At 45.3% G+C, this 19,698-nt stretch overlaps 1 protein-coding gene across 2 annotated transcripts in view; it reads right to left on the bottom strand.

Moving 5' to 3' along the window:
• Nucleotides 1-5,895: 5,895 nt before the first annotated feature.
• The window catches only part of GRHL3 (grainyhead like transcription factor 3), a 33,857-nt gene continuing 20,054 nt past the window's right edge, over nucleotides 5,896-19,698 (bottom strand). Inside the window, exons 3-16 of one of the 2 annotated variants that reach the window (XM_065744387.1) lie at nucleotides 18,820-18,881; nucleotides 17,543-17,879; nucleotides 17,203-17,276; nucleotides 15,849-16,002; nucleotides 14,932-15,043; nucleotides 14,155-14,249; nucleotides 11,981-12,139; nucleotides 11,139-11,217; nucleotides 10,663-10,796; nucleotides 9,775-9,806; nucleotides 9,000-9,088; nucleotides 8,781-8,866; nucleotides 7,763-7,827; nucleotides 5,896-6,101 (exon numbers count right to left, since the gene is read on the bottom strand). In XM_065744387.1, coding sequence (XP_065600459.1) covers nucleotides 5,987-6,101; nucleotides 7,763-7,827; nucleotides 8,781-8,866; nucleotides 9,000-9,088; nucleotides 9,775-9,806; nucleotides 10,663-10,796; nucleotides 11,139-11,217; nucleotides 11,981-12,139; nucleotides 14,155-14,249; nucleotides 14,932-15,043; nucleotides 15,849-16,002; nucleotides 17,203-17,276; nucleotides 17,543-17,879; nucleotides 18,820-18,881 — 1,593 coding nt within the window. In that variant the 3' untranslated portion in view covers nucleotides 5,896-5,986. Of the gene's footprint in view, nucleotides 6,102-7,762; nucleotides 7,828-8,780; nucleotides 8,867-8,999; nucleotides 9,089-9,774; nucleotides 9,807-10,305; nucleotides 10,797-11,138; nucleotides 11,218-11,980; nucleotides 12,140-14,154; nucleotides 14,250-14,931; nucleotides 15,044-15,848; nucleotides 16,003-17,202; nucleotides 17,277-17,542; nucleotides 17,880-18,819; nucleotides 18,882-19,698 lie in introns of those variants that run through there. The other variant, XM_065744386.1, reaches the window with a different exon arrangement.

The raw sequence follows: 19,698 nt of genomic DNA, 5'->3' as shown, positions 1-19,698 counted from the left end.
ACAAAAGTTTGGAGAATCCACCTGCAAAGGCACAAAGACATGTGAAGATACACACCATTTTCAAAATGCAGTAATAAAAAGAATGTAGATTCTTTTGAGAATTGAGGACAGTGCATTAATGGTAAGCACCAAGCAGATAAAGCCTTACTAGATCAGTGCATAGCATTTCCTGTCACCTTTTGGTAGTCTGGTCCCATTACAAGTCTGGACTAAACAGTCCTCATTGCACAACAGCAAAGACCAGCTCTATATCCATCTTCCTGGTCCATGCTTTACCATACTATTTTTAAAGGCAAGATTGAAAAAAGCATGCTTTACAAAGTAAAGGCTATTAAAATATCAGTGTCAGTGCATTTGATAAACAGGTTCTGTGAGTTATAGTCCATGTGTAAAGCTATCATATAACATGACTGTTGGTGCAACAGACATTTCACCTGCAATGCTTTCCTGCTTGAATGGAAGAGTGGAGCATTTGTTCAGAGAGAGTAGGAAAAAAAATCATCTTAAACTGGAGAAAGCCTCCATAACCAAGCTGGAGAGCAACAGGACATAGCACCTCAGCAAAACCTGGGTAAAACTGAGAAGACGAGATTGTAATCAAGAAATGCATGGTGAAGGGGGAAGAGAGACGCACCCCCAGTTCATCATGGGTAAACATACCAAACTGACTTTGATAACATCCTCAGTTACAATTTTTCACCAGTCTGTCCAGCTGCCACAAGTCCAGCAGTACAAGCAATGGGAGTTGTTCCTCAGTGATGACGGAAGGGTTCACACCAGGATGCACGCCTGGATTTTGTCCTTATGACATTTTATCAATGATAAAAAAATGCAGACACAGGGACAAATCCTGCTGCAGTCTCTTTGTGTTGACCAGTTCTTTACTATGTGAGTAGGGAGGTAGTCATTGGATGAATCCCTCTGTGTCCATTGGCTAATTGTTTCAGGCACAAGTAACATTATTTTCAGGCAGACTCATATTTTTTGTTCTGTTTTTTTTTTTTACCCTTAGATTTCAGACTCTCCATAGTAGGCTGATGAAGGGATAGAAAAGCAGTCAATGGTAATACTGGTATTATTTCTAACAGGTGAGCTCACCCAACTGCAGAATTTGTACCAGTTAAAGACTGCACAAGAACACCCCAGTGCCATCAGTATCTCCAGAACCCTTGCTGCAGCACAGAGGGTGTTAATGGGCTTCACTGGAGCCACATCCATATCATATACCAGACTTGTAAGGTACTGCGCCAACATGCCAACTCCCTGAGAGCTGTCCTGCTGACAAAGCAAGGACCAGATTCCCAGCCACTGTATGTTAGTTTGTCCCAGTTAAAAGTACAGAGCCAGGCCAGTTTATTCAAGCTAAAGTTCTGGCCCAGAATTATTAAGGACAGTTATCAGGCTAATTAAAGAGGAAGGGAATGGACTGCAGATAACTTCTGCAGGTGATCGTTTTTATCGGTGCTTCATGCTGAATTGTTTAGAAACCCATGCAATAACGTGTTAGTATGTGAAAAGGACAAGGATCATCACAGGCAATCATCCGTGTAGTAGCAAATCTCCTTTCCAGTCTGAAAAGTAGAGAAGTATGAAAAGTAGTGAAGAAGATTCCACTGGATCATAACTCCAGTCATGATTTCAGAGGTGACTTTAGCTCTAACCCACAGGAACTATTCAGTACTAGATCACAAAGAGCTGAACTACAGGGAGGCTGACATACTTCACAACAGTTGGTGACTGATGTAAAGCATCGTCTTTATTAAAGGTTGGTTATTCACCCAGCATTCATGCCTGGCCCAGTAGAAGCCATTGTCTCCATGTTTCCAGGAAACCTGGGTAATTCCTCACACAGTCAAACTTACAATCAAGACAACCCTCAGCATATCAAAGCTAGTCCAATGACTGCACATACTGTTTGTTAGCACCAAACTCTCATTCTGCAGGGACAGTACAGAAGATAACAGAACACTCACACAGGTGGAGGGTTTTAGCACTTGTCTCACCAATCAGGAAGTTTATACAAATCCAATGAATTGTTCAGGAAAAAGGTGAGAGAACAGGTTGGAGGGAACCCCTCACTGATGTCATTAAAAGCTTTCCACACTGTGAAACAGATGCAAACAGAGTTCCAGTTTCTGTGTTGTTGATCATCTCTGATACCCAACAGACAGGGCATCTCTGAGCATACTGTGTGGGTGTCCTAACAAAACACAGGATGTTGCTTTTCCCTTCATAGCAGTGGAGAACCATGCCACACACTGAGATCCTCAGCTGCTTGATCGGTGATACAAGTAATGAATGACATGAATAAAGGTATAGAAACTGGGTGTTATTTGTACAGATGAGCGGCATAGCCCTCCACCTAGCACTGTGGACACCAGAGCTCTTGCAAAATGCTCCTCACACACTGTCACATTTCTCTTTTTTTTTAATGCATCTCTGCCACTGAAGGTGCTCATTCACCCAGAGCACTTGGGAAGTATTCCTTTATCTGTGAACAGAAGTGGATCCCAGTGCTGCAAGCAGCAGAACCTGTACACCAGTGTCAAGTTCCTTGAACAGGACTGCTTTCAAACTCTGCAAAACACATGCTAACTGGTAAGTGGTGTTGTCTTCAGCCTGGTAGTACCGCAGCTGATTTGTGGTACATAGTGCTGTACATTGGAAGATGATTGCTACAACTAATGGGAGTTTCAAAAAGCTCCTCTCGGTGCTCTTATCTGACAAACTAAGAGAGGTGCTGCAAGCTCACCATGCCCATAAAAAAGTTGGCCTGAGAGGAGAGTATTTTCTTATTGGGATCTAAATATATGAAAATGACAGTGCAGACAAATCTTGCCCTTCTGCTGTGGGATAGACACTTGGGCATGTCACACAGCACCAAGCTTTGGAGCACAGTACCTGCACAGAACACACATCATGTCTCCGTGGTGCGAGTTGCATGCAACTTGCACAGACACCCTCCATCACATACCCCATACATTTTACAAGCCTTTTTGAGCATTTCTGACTCGAATCAGCACAAAACAGCTGCTGACTGTACAGAGCAGATGCTGCTTCAGAGGAAGCTTCTCCCATTTATCCGTGCAGGGCCTCTGCAAAACACAAGTGGGTTCATACTTTCACACGACCTTTGTTCACTTAGAGGTGAATTGCCTTCATCCCTAGTATCTTAATCTTCAAAAGGAACTGGTGGGCTCCAGGCAAAGAGTCAAGAATGCTTTCACATACTTGGGAGCTCTGCTTTACGCAATCTCTACAGCAACTCACCTTTGCTGGAAGGGATGAACGATACCAAGGCAGTCAGCAAAACACCCACCCTCCCTGTGATGGCAGGGGGCGGTGACTGTACTTGTTCTGACACTGGCATGAATCAACCAGCATTTCCCTGCATGCAGAATGGTTACTATGATTAAAAACCTGACAAACTGTGGCTAATCCAGAACCTGCACTAGAAAAGTACATCTATCTTTGCCACCTTCCCACAAACAGAGGAAGTCATCGGAATAGTGCAGACCAGCTCAGATCTAGTCTGGGTAGCTATCACCCCACAAAACAAGGATGGTCTTGTACAATCCAGCAAGACTCATCATTGTGGTGCTGGAAACTCAGTTGCCAGCAGTACAGCTTTTGCTGTTTTTAATTAGAAATAATATTACTGGAGTCCACAGAGTTAGACTTGTGTGAGTGTGGGGGGAATCAGATGGGTGACAGTTACCTCATTTATACCAACAGGGAGTTAGCTCTGAAACTCAGACATTTAGTACAATTAATTAGGGAATTAGCAGTCAGCAAGAGCCCATGACATTGCATACACATACCAGAAAATAAATCCCCAAACAACTAAAACCAACAAAGTTGTCTGCAGCCCTTCTAAACCCATATTACTCCCTCTGAAGGGGTGGAGAACACCATTTCCCCCATCCATGTATCCTCTTGCCTGGCATACTCCCCTCCCACAGGCAGCAGCAGACCTCTGCTCTTAACTTGTTCTGCAGCCTGGCAAGATCCAACCCACCTGCAGCAACCAGCCACGAGTGTGCCCAGCACGGGCAGTTCTGCTGCAAAGGTCTTCCCAAGAGGAGCAGAACCTCTCCCTTCCCTTGCTCCATGGGTTGGGATGCTAAGGGTACCTGTTGGCTTTGCAAGTGTTCCCAAGTGTTATGGGATTTTTGGTATGCCTTTTGTTTGTTTGTTTGTTTGTTTTGTCTTTTTTTAACTCAAGCTGAAATTTGGTTGTAGCAGGACTGTAGGTAGGCACAGCCCTGCAGAACTGATGCTGAATGAGACAAATCCTCCTGAAGATGGAGTCTGTGATATGGAGTGCAGAGTGCTGAGAGAGATCTTCAGTGCCAGATAAGCCTTTGGACTTAATGAATTTCATCTCAGATGGCCTCCTTATCACGATAACAGCAATTAAGTAATCCAAAATTCACCAGGTTGACACATTTCAACATCTCAAACTCCCCCTTTCCCAGTGGGAGTAGAGCTCCTCTCTCTTCTCTGACTGTGGGACTCAAATTCCTTTTGCTTTGACACAGATGGGAGAAGCAGAGGGTTAAATGGAAAAACGTTCCCACTTCTCAGTCATTTAAGGATTAATGGGAAAATGGAGTCCTCCCTTTCCTGTTTTTCTTTTTTGTTTTAACCTATAAGACAGCTGCAGACCATTTTTAGAACAGGAGACCCAGGTGTGGAGGCACAGTGAGGAGTTTGGGCAGCACAGCACAGTTGGAGGAAGGTATACAGCTGTTACCCATAACACTGCCCTGCCCAGAGAATTGAGGCTGAGATGCTCATCCTATCAGCAGAACTAAAATGGGGCTTATTATTTAACTTGCTTAAAATTTCAGCAAACGTGAAACATAACCCCTTCGAGCCTTTCTCCCTCCATCAAAGGGATGTATGCTCAGGACTACTCAGTTTCCTCTGCCTGCCTGCAGTACAGTGGCAGTGTGTGAGCAGCTGCTGACGCAGAACCGGGAGGGGGAGCAGAGTCCGTCTTGCAAAAGGTGAGGGAGCGTTCAGGTTCAGGAGGAATCCAGGCACAGACCTGCATGCACAAGGGGAGCTAAGGCTGTTTAGAATAATAGACTTCTTGTGCTATTACAAAACACGTGGTGCAAAACCAATCTTGAGTCTTTTCTGCGTCTCTGAAGTCCTCTCCCTGCCCTTGCTTCCTCTCTGGCCCTTCCTGACTCAGACCTCCAGAGCTGAGTTAAAACGGTTTGTGTTCTGTCTTTGAACTTTTATTACTACGGAATATCCAAAACAAGAAAACCAACAACACAGTTACAAAAGGAGTTCATGGAGAAATGTGAAGCAGCCTGTGTTTGAAATGCTTTGTGTCACCGTACTGAGTCAATATAAAACAATGCATATTTATACACATATAAAATATAAAAGGATCGATACATTAGAAATGTATAAACAGGGGCGATGTTGGCCTTGGTGGTATTTACAGAGAGATAGTGGCGGAGGGCATGGGAGCAGGCAGTGTCCGTTCAACAGTGAGTTTTAAACACATCTATGAAAGTCTCTGTGGACAGAGGAGCTCAGAGCTGGGCTCAGCCCTACTGGAAATGGTTGGAGGCTTCTGTGGGACTGATGGGCTGGGAGAAAGCCAGAGCCTGTGGCTGGATCGGCAATGGACTGAGACAGATGGTGAGCAGAGGCCATTCTCACTGCTGCCCAGAGCCAGCAGCCACGACAGCAAAGCTGCACCTTTCCAGCTTGGAAACAGAAGGTCATGCCCATCTCCAGAAGGAAATAAAATAAAATAATAAACACAATAGAGAGAAGTTCTGTGTTCACTTCGATAACAGATCTTTCAGGTCGCCTCTGGCCCAGCACTGCAAGCCAACCCCCACCCCCCTTCTGGGGCAGTTTTCAAGTAGAGGCAATGAGGTGGGACACTGGGCTGAGCTCTGTTGGGTCAAATGTGCCAGCTGGTAGAGAAGTCCCAGTAAGTGCTGACAGCAGCTCCTTATAGCTCCTTGAGAATGACCTGGATCTTGTCCTCTGCTTCCACCATGTCCAGGAGAAAAGCCATGTGGTTGCTGTAGTGCTGGATGATGTTGTTGTCCATGTTGACCAGGATCCTACAGGACAGGGAGAGTGGCCAGGTATGACACAGTGTGTTGCAAGACTCGAGGTGCAGCTTAACTTGGAGGGTTTAACAGCACCACATGCTCTGGGACTCCACTTAAAATCACACCACAGACAACATCTCATGGCTTAGGGCAGCCCTCTCCATGCAAAGTTCATGTTAAACATGAACTTAAATTTCATGTTTCATGTTAAACATGAAAAATTCATTTCAAAGTTCATGTTAAACATGACCCATGATGCCCCATTACCAATCAGTTCTGTATTACCACAGTGTGGAAGAGAAACTTCTGCTTCTCCCCTCCTCACCTTGCAGCTACCTACAAGCCTCACTTTAGGTCTTGGAACAAATAGGTCCTGTGGGGGATCAAGTAATAGTGACACCAAATGAGCTGGCAGATCCCATCCAGAGAGCTTTAGGAACTTCTCATTTCATGAAACCAGAAACTGAATGAAGAAGGAGAGCTTTGGACCAAACCTCAACTTCCCCAGGCCTCTGTTCCCCCGGTTTTTTTTATGTGGAGCACCACTCTGCAGGCTGTGCTAGTGAGAATATAGGGCTGCAGGACCTGTCATCAGCCTTTCTTTTCTACCTGTCTCTCCCCACGCTCATAACTGGGATCAGGGCCAGCAACAACAATGAGTTCACCTCCCAGGCAGTCACTGGTACTTGCAAAGCCTGATTGTATATAGCTTGCTCTGCAAGAAGGACTCTGGATTGAGCTTTATGGAAATAACTTGGAAATTTATGAGCCCTACTCTTTCCAGCAGCTGGAGGGAGAGCTTGCTGTCGGAGAGGAGGATGACCCAGGAGGAGTTCTTCAGTCCAGAAAACATCTCTAAAAGTAGCACCTGGCCCTACATCAAGACTGCTGCCCTCCACAGAAGATTCAGCAGCTGATCCTTTGCTCATGCAAGCAACACTGCTCCCTCTCAGCCACGTATGCAGTCCGTATTGTCCAGTCAGTAATAAAGATCACATTGGAATCACTTGAGAAACCACTTCACATTTACTGCAAACCTCTGTCCACACCCTGAGGAGCTGTGCCAGTCCCCTAGCAATACCTGACAGGTGTCCGCAGTTGGACCTGCACTGCTGCACTTGGATTGTATGAGAGCCCTGCATGTGCAGGAGGGTCTTATCCACCTCCAAAAGTGAGCGTGGAGTTTCCTGCTGACCTCCTTGATCTGGGGATGAAGCCAGGAATGGGCACTCCTCTTTTAGAGCGCCCTAGTTCTCTACTGGGGCTTTTACTTAATGGGTACAATCTCTCTGAGACAGGGACACTCAGGTGTTCAGTTCAAAGAGGCAAGGATTTGTAGATTTCTGATGACTGTAAGATAAGTGCTCTAAAACCTCAGCCTTTCAGACTGAGACACAAGGGGTCAGCCATTAAACTCCCCAAACATTCATTCTTCATCCATCTGCCTTTCCTTGGTAGCATTTACACTCCATACAAATATAATACAGACAACCACTATCCCAAATCTTTAAAGCCCCAAAAGATCTGAGTTGTATATTCCAAATAGTGCAGACCCTACATGGCGTTCCTTTTTATTATCTTGTTAAAATGCTATTTCAGCCTATGACAGGGTACCAAAGAGAATGGGGTTGCACAGGCGCAGCATAAAAGCAGATGAGAGATTAGCTTACCCTCTTTTGCATTTTTTGTAGACTTTATAAATGCTTTCTTCAGGCAGCCCATATTTTTCTGAAATCTGTGAAAGAAAGCACAGCAATTCTCGGTACTTGTAAAATGAAATTCCTGTGATAAACATCAAAGATAACACTGAGCTAAAGGTATTCAGCAACAAAAGATTCCCCCTCCATTTTACTGAAGAAAAAAAGGCTGAAGCAATGGTTTGAACAGGACAATTTGAACATGGCTCTGTCTGGTGCAGGGCTGATGGGAGCCATGTAGCTTTCTCACAAGTGTTTTCAGTAGCAGCTTTTGACTCTCTGCGGTGAGGTATGAGGGAGGGAAAAGACGGCAAAAAAAATTTCTGAATCCTCTGACTCGTCTGTGCCGGCATTTTTCAGACTCTACTTTTTAAAATCTATAAAAACCAACAAAGCCTGAAGTGCAGTCATAAAGCTATCCCCAGTCCAGGAGTTTATTGTTTGTTTTCTTCCTAGTAACCCCTGGAGAGAGGTGGGTTATCAGGGACACTGCTGATGGTCATCGCAGAAATAGGGTTGTGTGTTCTCCAAACACTGTGCAGGGAATTCCAGCACAAAGCCAGGACTGCTTTCACATTGCACATATGTTGCCAGAGCATGGGAAGGGAGTTTTACAATAGAATTTGCTGTCACAAGATGACACTTACATGATGCTCTGAACAGAATGTAGAACTGTAGAATCACTAAAGTGGAGGGGACTCTTAGAGGCCACACGGTCCCACTCCCTGCAATAAACAGGGACACACCCTGCACTATCAGTGCTCAGAGCCCCACCTATCTTGCAAAACAGTGTGCTCTTCCCCTCTGTGGCACACCACATAACCAGGATCTGTGGATAGAGTTCACCTGTCCTCACAATTTCCATTTCCATTCTCAAAAGAAAGCAAACATGAGGTATAAACAGCTTTATATCCACTTTCCTACACGCCAAGTGCCAGCACCCTACAATTTGTGGTTTGTTCATATGCCACCATTTTTGGGAAACACTCACAGCCATTCTGAGGCCCTGGAGATCTGGTGTCTTCAACATGAGAGCATCAAACACTTCCTCTGATTCCCTCCGCACGTACAACAGCACTGAAATGGATAAAGCACAGCTCTGAGTCAGGGCTCTTTACAGAGCAATGTGGACTCTCATGCTTCAAGATCCAGAGCTACTTTAGTCCAAAGAAATACCACATCCAAGAAGAGTTCCCACGCCAAGGGTTACCTCTCTGTGGATCTTCTTCCTTGGTATGCTTTGGAGGTACTGATTCAAACTCATCTGTGAATGAGGACCCACTCCGCTTTAGGGGCAGCCTGAGAGAGAAGAACAAGGTGCTTTCAAAAGGACAGAACAAAAGCAGCAAAGAAAACAATGGCAGCAGTTCAACTTTTGATTGAACAATTGATTATCCCAACAAATATCCAGCATCTAAATATTGGTTCTGTAATTACAGCCACAGAGTATCTCCAGATCTGCAGCTTCCTGCCTAATGCATACGGTAATATCAGTGAATGTGGGCAGTGGTTCTGGCACCACGTAATTAGAAAAGCGTTTTCTACCTCCATGTCCTCATTGCTCTGTTGGTATCACCAGACAGTGGATCAAGTCAAGGGGTCAATCCCTGCTTCTGCCCACTCTAAGTTCATTACAAGTGTGATTTCTACTTCATCCCAGTTTCTTTTATAGCAATGAAAGGGTGATGTGAACACTTCAGTGATCATTCTGTGATTATTTTTCTTTTGCTTCTTTTCAAATTTGGTCTCAGTAAGAGCAGTGGCCAGACTCCTGGTGGAGGGGGTCACTGACAGACAGAAAATTGGTGTCCTCTTAGTACTTTCTATGCCAAACTAACACATGCTTGGACACTCGAGGGCTTCAGGAAGACACTGTGCTGTTATTTTACACTTACAGATATGTAATATGGATATTAATCCACCATAACATGCCCAAAGAAATAGAACAGCTGATGGATAGAAAATACAAACTGCTGCATTCTTACCTGTTTGCAGAGTTGGGTACAGCAGGGAGAGCCTTTAAACAGAAAGAAAACATTGATCATTTAGTTTGTGGTGCTGGGAAACAATGAAGTTTGTGGGGAACGTGGGCACATTCTTAACGTGATTTCGCTTCTCCCAGTCCATCCATTTTTCCTGGAGAATGCTATTCAATTCAAACATCTATATGAGCATCTTGGATTAAATGAAAACCGACATAAAGAACTCTCTAGATTCCCTTCCTCTGCCTTAAAGAGCCCTGAACACATATCTCACTACACCAAAAAGCAGCTCAAATCTCATAACCTGCTTAGGATTGAGAACTGTTCTTCATTAAGGTCTTTGGTTGCACACCAGATTCTTCCAGTACCTGCTTTTGCTGTGATGCATCACTACAGCAGCCACTACAGTGCTGTCACTGGTGGCTTTTCTCCCTTCTTTTGACATACTGAAACAGCTGTTTCATGAGGAAATGGTGATGAGCTCTGGAGGAGGCTGTCTAGGATGTCTCAGGCTCAAGAGCAGATGGGGGGCAGAGGAGCAGTGAGAGATGTCTCCTTCATAGGCACATATGTGGCTGTATTTTTCTACAGTTCACTTTCTGCCAATATTTCTCCCAGTGCTCTCATCCTCTGTGGCTTCAGATGATATGTGTAAACCACAGGAATATCTGCAAGGGACCTGGAAAGGTCATCCTGACCATCATTGCCGCATGGCATCTAGGCCACTCCCAACAACTTTGACTTCAAGTTCACCATATTTCCACAGAAGAGCTTTGTTTTGGTGTTGTTTTTTTTTTTTTTTACATAACACAAGTCATGTTGGGTTGGAATTGGTTGGAAATGATGGGGGTAATGAGAGCAACAGGCTGGCTGTTTTTTAAAGGGACTTACCACTCCACATCTCTGCTGATTTGAAAAATGGAGGTTGGGGATGAACAAGACTGGCTGGGTTTCGAGGTCAGTCTCTGGCCTCAGGAACGTGATCTCATTCCCTCTGAAGCCAGAGAGCAAACAGCCTTTCAGACCTACAGATGGAAAGTGCAGTTCACTTCAGCACAGGCATTTAAGAGGTGACTACATGTGGGGTGGGGAAGCACCTAGCCAACATCTCCCAACAGAAATATTAGAGAATGGATGGATCCCAACAGACCCAGGTCTTTAGGGCCTACCCACTACCATCTCCTCCAGGACAGCCCCTTTCCACAACCCCATGGCAATTCAGAAGAGTTGGTTTGTATCAATAATGGGCATTGAGAATCTCAGCAGGAAGAGACCTGACTGACAAGTTGTTTCATGGCAATACTCAGGGCCAGATCTCATGGAAGTTAACTGACAGGCCACCACGGGTCACTAACCATCACACTAACCATTGTTATTGGAGTCCAGGCATTTTCCTTTCCTTCTGAACTGTTTCCGTTCATCATCCCTCATTTTCCTCTCCGCTCCCTGTTGGAAATGAGGCGAAAATCAGGGCACTGATAGTAACACTGGCAGTAGAGGGTTTACTGACAAGAACATGAAGGTGAGTCACAGAATTTCTGAGGCTGGAGGGGGCCTCAAAGACCTTGCAGTTCCAAGCTCTGCCATGGGCTGGGTGCTCCCACCAACTCAGGCTGCCCAGTGCCCCATCCCCCCGGCCTTTGGCACCTCCAGGGATGGGGGCACCCACAGCTCCGGGCAGCAGTGCCAGTGCCTTACCACCCTAAAGGCAGCCTTTGTCAAAAAATGATAATCTCAGACACCTACTAAAGACCACCCAGACAAAGGAGAAAACTTAGCTTTCTCATATTTGTAATCATTTAAACATATATATATGTTTAATATATTTATATATTTAATATATTTATATATATGATTAATATATATATAAAATGTGGACTAAAATAGCTGTTTGAAATTCCATGGGAAAACATCTGAGGCTGGGGAGGAACCTCAGAGGAGATTCTCATCTCTTCTACTATTTAAAAATTTGTCGGAATTGGAGAATTAACTACAAGGTACAATTCCATGTAAGCCTGAAAACTTTTTCAGGGCTCTGTTCAATAAAGGTCTTGGTGGTGCTGCCCTGTCTTGCTCAACCAAGTGTGCTGAGCCATTGGTGCCCTTCCGCACTGCTTACTGCACTGTTTAGCCTCTCACAACCTCTCTGTTTCACCTCCTGGAGTTTAACATTTCCCTCACCCAAGAAGGTAGAAGAGTAGTGTTGTACCTTATCACAGAATATCTTGATCTGGCAGACAGCACGGTGCACCAGCTGGCTGGTTCCACTGCCACAGTCATAAGTGTCGATCTGGAGGTTCAGCGGAACACCTTTCACTCCTTTCTGTGAGGAGAAGTCAGTGCTCAGGCAATTCACCCCAATAAACACCTGCAAATAGGAACAGAAATGGCCACAGCTTGTTGGTGCTGAAAATATCCATCAGAAGCTTGATGGAATAAAAGTAGCTCATGAGACAAACCTCAACATTCCCTGCCTTGGCTCTGCCTGTGGTCTATGATTCCCCACCTGAGCACAGCTGGGGGTCATTTCTATCTACATTCTCCCCCATCACGCACAGCAGCTCTCCAGAAGAAAGAGTTTTGCACAGACAGCTCATCCTTTATCACACTGCACTGCTACATTCCCAGTTGTCTCCTGCTCTCTGCTAATATTTGGGCCATCTACTCCCATCAGTTTAGAGAATCACAGAATCATAGAATCCTTAGAGTTGGAAGGGACCTCTGAAAGCCACCTAAGTCTAACTCCCTTGCAATGAACAGGGATACCACAGCTACAGTCTCCAAGTATGGGACATCAACCACATCCCTGAGCAACCTGTTCCAGTGCTTCACCACACTCACTGTAAAAGATTTTTTCCTTATATCTAACCTAAATCTACCCTCTTTGAGCTTGAAACCATTTCACCTTGTTCTAACGAGGACAGACTCTGCCCCCTTCTTACAGACCAGAAGGGAACTCTGCCCAGGGATGTTCTTGCTTGACATTTCTGCTCTTTCATCTGAACGAGTGACCTTCAGACAGCAATGCCCCAGAGGAAGGGAAGATGTCTAGGCTTCGTCTTTCAAGAATCACAAATCACTGCTGTAGCTGAAGAAATATTCCTCCTCTCCTGGTCTCCTTGGTCACTAGTATGGAGCCAGTTATCTCCAGTGGGAACTTATGAAGAGAAGTTGTATGCAGGTAATCCACATTATATCTCCAAATTACCAACTCATTTGTGTGACCCTGAAATTTCCTCTGATGTCCCTGGGAACAGATTTGCAGCTGCTAAAGCTCACTCAGCTCCCTCTGCAGGGCTGTGGCTGAGGATTTCAGCCCTGAAATCTAGCTTCAGATCCACTCAGTATTTACAGACAGAAGAGAAACCACTTCTCTGTGTTGTGAATTTAGTTGCAAGAACAGAAGTAACAGGTGCCGCTGAGGACCCGGACACCAGACCTCCCCTACACTGTGGCTCCCAGCACAGCTTTCTGAAGTCTCACCCCTACTAGCCCAGGGCCAGTGCATGTACAGAGTTTCTGCTAAGAGTTAAATTCAGTTTTGCTGAGGTGCCCCCTCAGGGCATGCCACATACCTGACATATTTCCATTTCTGACAACTTTGCCTTTAAGACATTTGTTAACCTCTTGGGTTGTAAAAGACTAAGGTTGCCTTTGGGCTGAAAGGAGGGCTTAATGAGATTCCAAAGCACGCCAGAGTTTTCCCAAGCTACCAGTTTCAAGGAGACAGAATTTACGCTTTTCTTTTTTCTTCTTAGCTCTTTAATTTTTTTTTTATATGCTTCTTTCAATCTGCACTGGAAAGCAAAGCATTAACATGAGATGAAGAGATGCAGAAGACACATCTTCTCAGAGCTCAGAAGAGAGCTCTTTCTCTTCGTAGGAAAGATGTTGATATAAGCTTTGCAGACTTTAAGGTCAAAAGGGATCTTATTACCTGCTTGGCTCCCTTCCATATCACACAACTTAGAAAAGGATGGTCAGTCACTTCTGCATCAAAACTCTCCCTTGAAAGGAGGGTCTTTGTTTCCTGAGCTGCAGTTTATTCAAATGGGTTTCACCCACATGTGAGCAGAGCCCTGATCACTCCTGGCTGCAAAGAGCTTTTTCAGTTATCCATCAGCACTAAAAAAACATCGCTGAGCCAGTCTCAGGCATAGCCAGAATGTTTATTAGCTAATGGCAATGCTTAAACACACAGAGAAGCACTGTGTCCTTCCCTGCTGTCCTAGGACACAAACATTACCTGGGGCCATTGGAATAGCATTGTTTGGGTTTGAAATTCGCTTTGTCTTTCAGCTGAGAACAGGAGAGTGGATGGACATGGCTGTGCTGTTAGAAAGGCCTAGGGCTTCCTATTTTCCCTCCATAAGCAGATTGTACCTTTGCTTCTTCATGGATGTTCCACACAAAGGACAGCGCATTGTAGGCCAGCTCCTCAATGTTCTGAACTGTGTTGAAGTTTTCTTTACAGTCAGCTGAAATACAATGAAGAAGTCGCTTATACTCTGCCTGCAGAACTGTTCACATTCCCCAGGCTTTCCAGTCCCCAAAAATCTTCCTCTCACTGCCTGACCACTGCTTAAGCCTTAGCATGCATCCATAAGGCCAGAAATGATCCAACGTCCTAGTTGGCAACTGCTATTTGTGCAGAGATTTTATACAAACTCAGTGTACACTTGTTCTAAATTCAAACAACCATGCATCTGGCTCTGAGTTGTGACATGCTCAGCAAGGTGCTACCCCTATCCCTAGCCTTTGGCCCAGCACAATGCGCTATAAACCCTGTGTGCTAGCAGTGGAGAAGGACAAGCAGTTCCAAAGCCTTTCCTAACTCAGATTCATAGATTCCAAGAGGCCATAGGTCACACATCCCTAAGAGACAAAAGAATTCAGCGGTTTCTGCTTCTCAGACTGAGGCTTCTCTTTGTTTTGTATTTTGGGCTCCTTGCACATATCTCAACACTTGGCAAACAACATTTTGAATCCCAGAGGACAGCTCAGACAGAAAGGATCTGAAGCCAGCAGATCAGTCTGCTGCCCACTGCTTCCCCTCAGGCCAGAGTTTTGAGCTGCAATAGTGTTAGTGTGTATTGGAAATGCAGTAAACTGGTGCTAGAAGCTGTCAGCCTAACCCAGACATCACAGCCATGCTCATACCAACGTCAATGACTCTCTGCTTGGCTGTAGGCTGGCGAGAATGCCAGTGCTTCCAGAACTTGAGCTGCTCTGTCGGGATCTTCTCGTTGTCAAAAACAATCATCACCACACTCTGTAACAAAGTGAGAATATCCCAAATCAGTACACAGAGCAGGCTCGTGCTTAGTGTCCTCACTGCTCTTTCCATCCAGTGAATCCATGGTGAGGACAAGGGCAGCTTAAAGTCATTGTTAATGTTAAATTGCTGGGGAAACTAAGGCAGATGTAGGAGGGACTTGACCATGATCATGCAGACATGCAGCCACAGAGCCAGAAGCAGAACCAGCCAGATTCAAGGTGCCCTAAATGTCCCCTATTAGCACTGTCCATGTGTTTCCGACTATAAGACATCCTGCACTGAGGAACTGTTAGCCGTGCTGCAGTATTAGGCTGTGAAATTCTAGGACTTTCTTGAAACATTCTCAGTTTCAGGAATCCTGTAAGCTCTGAGCTGCCTGAAGTCCAGCTCCTAGATATTCCTTAGGATTGGAGGACTATGTTTCTTTGGTGGGAGGTCAAGCTCAGCCATAGCCTTGGGGATGACTGAGGCCTGGACACACACACACCAGAAGCAAGACAAAGCACTTCCCTCCAGCACTAGTCTTCCCACCAAGCCCCTTAGCCAACCACCAGCTGGGGAGACATTTTTTGCATCCCAAACTTGACTGCAAAAGGTTTCAGCTGGCAGTCTACGTGAAGGCTATTGCTGTACATCAGAGGACTAGCTTGCTATGAGTGAATGCACCTCATTCATTGGCTTAAGTCAACATGAGCCACAAAGCCATTACTCTTCATGCTCAGCTCCTTTCCCAGGCCAGTGCAATTGCTGGATGTCTGATTATAGCACATGTCAGCAAAATTGTCCGTTTGTCTCTTACCTTCACTTTATTTGAGGACAAGTGTAAACATTTGCTGTCTCCAGCTGTCCGCAGCGTGATGGGGTAGAACTGTCCTTTGTTGAGGTAGGCCATGGGAGAGTCCCCAGATTTTATGTGAATGGCTTTGGGTGACCCCAGAGTGTATTCAAAGTCACTTGTATTGAACAAAGAGAGAATGATGAAAATGATGAATAAGCACATGCTGTTTCACTTCAAAAGCAAAACAAGGCATGCCTCCATCCTTACAGGCAACAGGCACTGCATGTACAGAAGTCTCTGTCCTATCCCCTTCTCACATCAAATTATAGAATCCTTTAAGTTGAAAGGGACCCTTAAAGGTCATCTAGTCCAACTCCCTTTCCATGAACATTCCCCTACAGCTGTGGCCAAGCACATTGCAGCACAGCACACACTGATCCTCCCAACATCCTAAGGAGCAGCACTTCTCCAATAGCCACATTTTACCCTTTGTTATTGTTTATGACTTCAAAAGGAAAAACATCATACATTGCTTTGATCCATCTTTTTATGTGTATGGCTACAGAAACAGCGCACAAACAAAAGCCTGAACCCAATCAAACCAAAACAGGCACTTCAAATGAGACTTTCAAAACATCCTAAACTCAGATTCCTGTCTCCAAATTCACACCTGTAAATGGATAACCCAGGAGAACTATGTCTTAATGAGTCCTGTCAAAACAGGAGGACCTACAGGACAAGGATATCTCCTGTTCCTGCTTAGCGTTTAGTCACCTGCTCTTTTTCCTGCCCCGCCTCCCAGTGATGCCATCTCTGAAGACAGACTGGGCAGCTTCTCTTCTCTGGAGCCAGGAGAGCTAGAGAATTTCAGTGTAGGGATAGGCAGCAAGCAGAAAACCTCTGGCTCATAAATGTGAGCTGCTGTCTGTGGTAAAATCTTCACAGCTGACAGCTGATTCACAGAGTCAGACGACTTAGGAGGCAAATGAAAGGTGGGAGGCGAGATAATCCTCACTTGGAGGTTTGGTGCAATATCAGAGCAGGAAAGCTCTCCCTGAGAGAGGTACGGGAAAAAGGGTGAAATCTTCCATGTTTTAGGAATGAGAGGCAGTCATTTTATAGCAAAACCCTGCCAACCCGAATCCGCACTTCAAACCCCAAACACTAAAATTCTTAACTTCTCAGTGTCTAAAAAAAATCAGAGAAGAGCAACCTGCTTCTGAGATACAGCCTCTCTGTAAAAGCACAAGATCTCAGAATTTGCTGTGGCTGCTGCCAAGGCCAGTACTGAGGCATGGAGAGGGCTGCAGCCATTTCCCAAGAAAGGTACACAGCGAAGAGTACTGAGAACACAGAGAGCGTATACTGGCATTACCTCTTAACACCACCCGTAGGATAACTTTCAGGGCAGAGTGGCTCTGGCTTGAGGATATCACTGAAGAGTAGTGACTATGGAAAAGTGGAAATGAAACAGCAACATTTAGAACCTTTCACTGGTTTGCCTGTTCACCTTCTCCCACTCATTACAACAGAGGTCTCATTTCAAACCCTTCTAAAATCAATGTAAAACCCTCAGTAATTCAGTGGGAACATCATCAAGCTTTTAATGCACAAGCAAACCTCCCCCTGACTCCAGCATGAGGAAACTCAGAATTATAGACATCCTCGTGCTGGTGCCCTAGCACTGCCAGCATGCAACCCGCTGCAGCTCTGACCTCTTGGGGATCCTCTTTGAAAGTGCTGTCCGGTTGCCACCTCTGCTGTGGTGCAGCCACGGGAATGGTCTCAAAGAGAGAGTTCAATGAGCTGTTGTCATATACATCCCCTGGAGGGACCATGTAGGAGTCTGGGGTGGCCTCCAGCTTGCTGGTTCCTGGTGGAAGCATGGCTGGCTTGTGAGGAGTAGGGACACCTTCAAGACTCAAGCCATTCTTCTTCTGTGGTTCACAATATTCTTGGGTCATAGAAGTGTTTTCTGACAAGAGCTTCATGAGATGGGCTGAGCTGTCAAAGGATGCAATCTCCAAGTCATACTCGATTCCGTGGCACTGCCTGGTGGAGAAAGAGGCCCATCTCAAACTAGGGAAGAGGGTGGACCACCCCAGCAAATAGTCACAGCAAGGTGCAGATGTCCTGGTGCACAGCTGAGGAGCAAGCTGTACAGTCTGGCTGCTGGGTGACCTTGAGCCAGCTATGCACACCTGCTCAGTATGGAAATCTGACAAGGCCAAGGGTGCACTCCCCTCACTCACACACCTCACAGTGTGAGCCAGAGGTGCTCTGCAGGTAAAAGCTGATCACACAGAATCAGAGAATATGGTTTAGACTTGGTTGGGAGCTGCAGGTCCAAGGTCTATATCCATCATTTCTTGCTATTAAATGTTCAAAGCAGTGGGAAAGATGAGAAAGAGAACTGCTATATGAACAAAAATGGAAGACTGTTTAAGAGGCTTATTCATTTGAGGAGTTAAAAACAGACAACCTGAAAAGGTTGTCTAAGTACACAGCATCCAGGAAGAGGAACTGAATTCACAGAAGTGAATGAGCTATTAATCTCATCGTTAATTATCTGAAATCCTCAAATGACAAATGGGAATCACTGGAAGCAAATCCTGGGAGACTGCAAGCAATCAGAACAAAAACTCTTTATGAGCCGGTGAAGAGGACTCCACCACTAACTTCTCTCTGCCAGTCCTATCCGATTGGCACAATATGGTAAATGAAGACAAATTCTTTAGCTACTGCAAATCAATCCAACTCCTGAACACAGTGAGACTGACCCTCAGTTGTGTAAATGGTTGTAGTTCAACGTATACCTGCTTGGGATTTGGCCTAAAGAATTTTAATACATGTCTCAGGGTTAATAACCTCCACTGTTGCTGGTAATAACACTGTGCTTTGATGTCTGTTTTATGAAAGTAAGGAGACCCATCATGCATGCAAGCAGCTACAGGAGAACAAGACAGCTAGAGAGAGCAAAAATGAAGCTCACCTCTTTCCTAGTTCATTACGTCCCGTCATACCCGATGGAAGAATCCTCTTCTCCTTCGGGACCTAGAACAAGGCAGAACAAAGAGTTAATTTGTTGTTGGATTTTATTCATGGAAAGCAGAAGCAAATTTCACGCTATGCACATGGCACAGATAAAAACCAAGGTGAATACTAAACACTGGGCGATGATTGCAGGAGACAGGCTCTCCTGCTGGTTCTGCCATAGATAGCCAAGGTAACCGGAGGCAACCCACCTCACTGCACTCTCAGAACAACTCTGAAAAGCACCCAGGTGAAAGGGAACATCAGTCTGTTGGTTCCATTCAGGTCTAAATCCTATCTGCATCTCATGCAGCTCCATCCTAAAGCAGTGCTGGGAGAGAGAAAGCTGGAGAGTCTGCAAGGCACCTGGCTGTTTCAGTTTTGTGTCTCTCAAAGCATCCCCACTTCTTATCATACAGTCATAGAATCATAAAATCACCAAGGTTGGAAAAGACCTACAAGATCATTCAGTCCAACTGTCCACCTATCACCAATTATAAAAGGTGATAAAACCATTCACTAAACCATGTTCCTCAACGCAATGTCTAAACATTCCCTTGAATACCTCCAGGGTCAGTACCACCACTACCTCCCTGGGCAGCCCATTCCAGTGCCTTACCACTCTTTCAGAGAAGTACTTCCTAATATCCAGTCTGAACATCCCCTGGTGCAATTTAAAGCCATTCCCTTTCATCCTGTCACTAGTTACACAAGAGAAGAGGCTGACCCTCTGCTCACTACAACCTCCCTTTGGGTAGTTATAGGAAGTAATAAGGTCTCTCCTGAGCCTCCTCTTCTCCAGACTGAACTATCCCAGCTCCCCCAGCTGTTCCTCACA

The sequence above is a fragment of the Cyrtonyx montezumae genome, unplaced genomic scaffold (genome assembly GCF_038088225.1).
Source record: "Cyrtonyx montezumae isolate F1298 unplaced genomic scaffold, pur_monq_1.0 scaffold_31, whole genome shotgun sequence".
Taxonomy (NCBI): Eukaryota; Metazoa; Chordata; class Aves; order Galliformes; family Odontophoridae; genus Cyrtonyx; species Cyrtonyx montezumae.
This window is presented reverse-complemented; position numbering and strand designations above follow the sequence as displayed.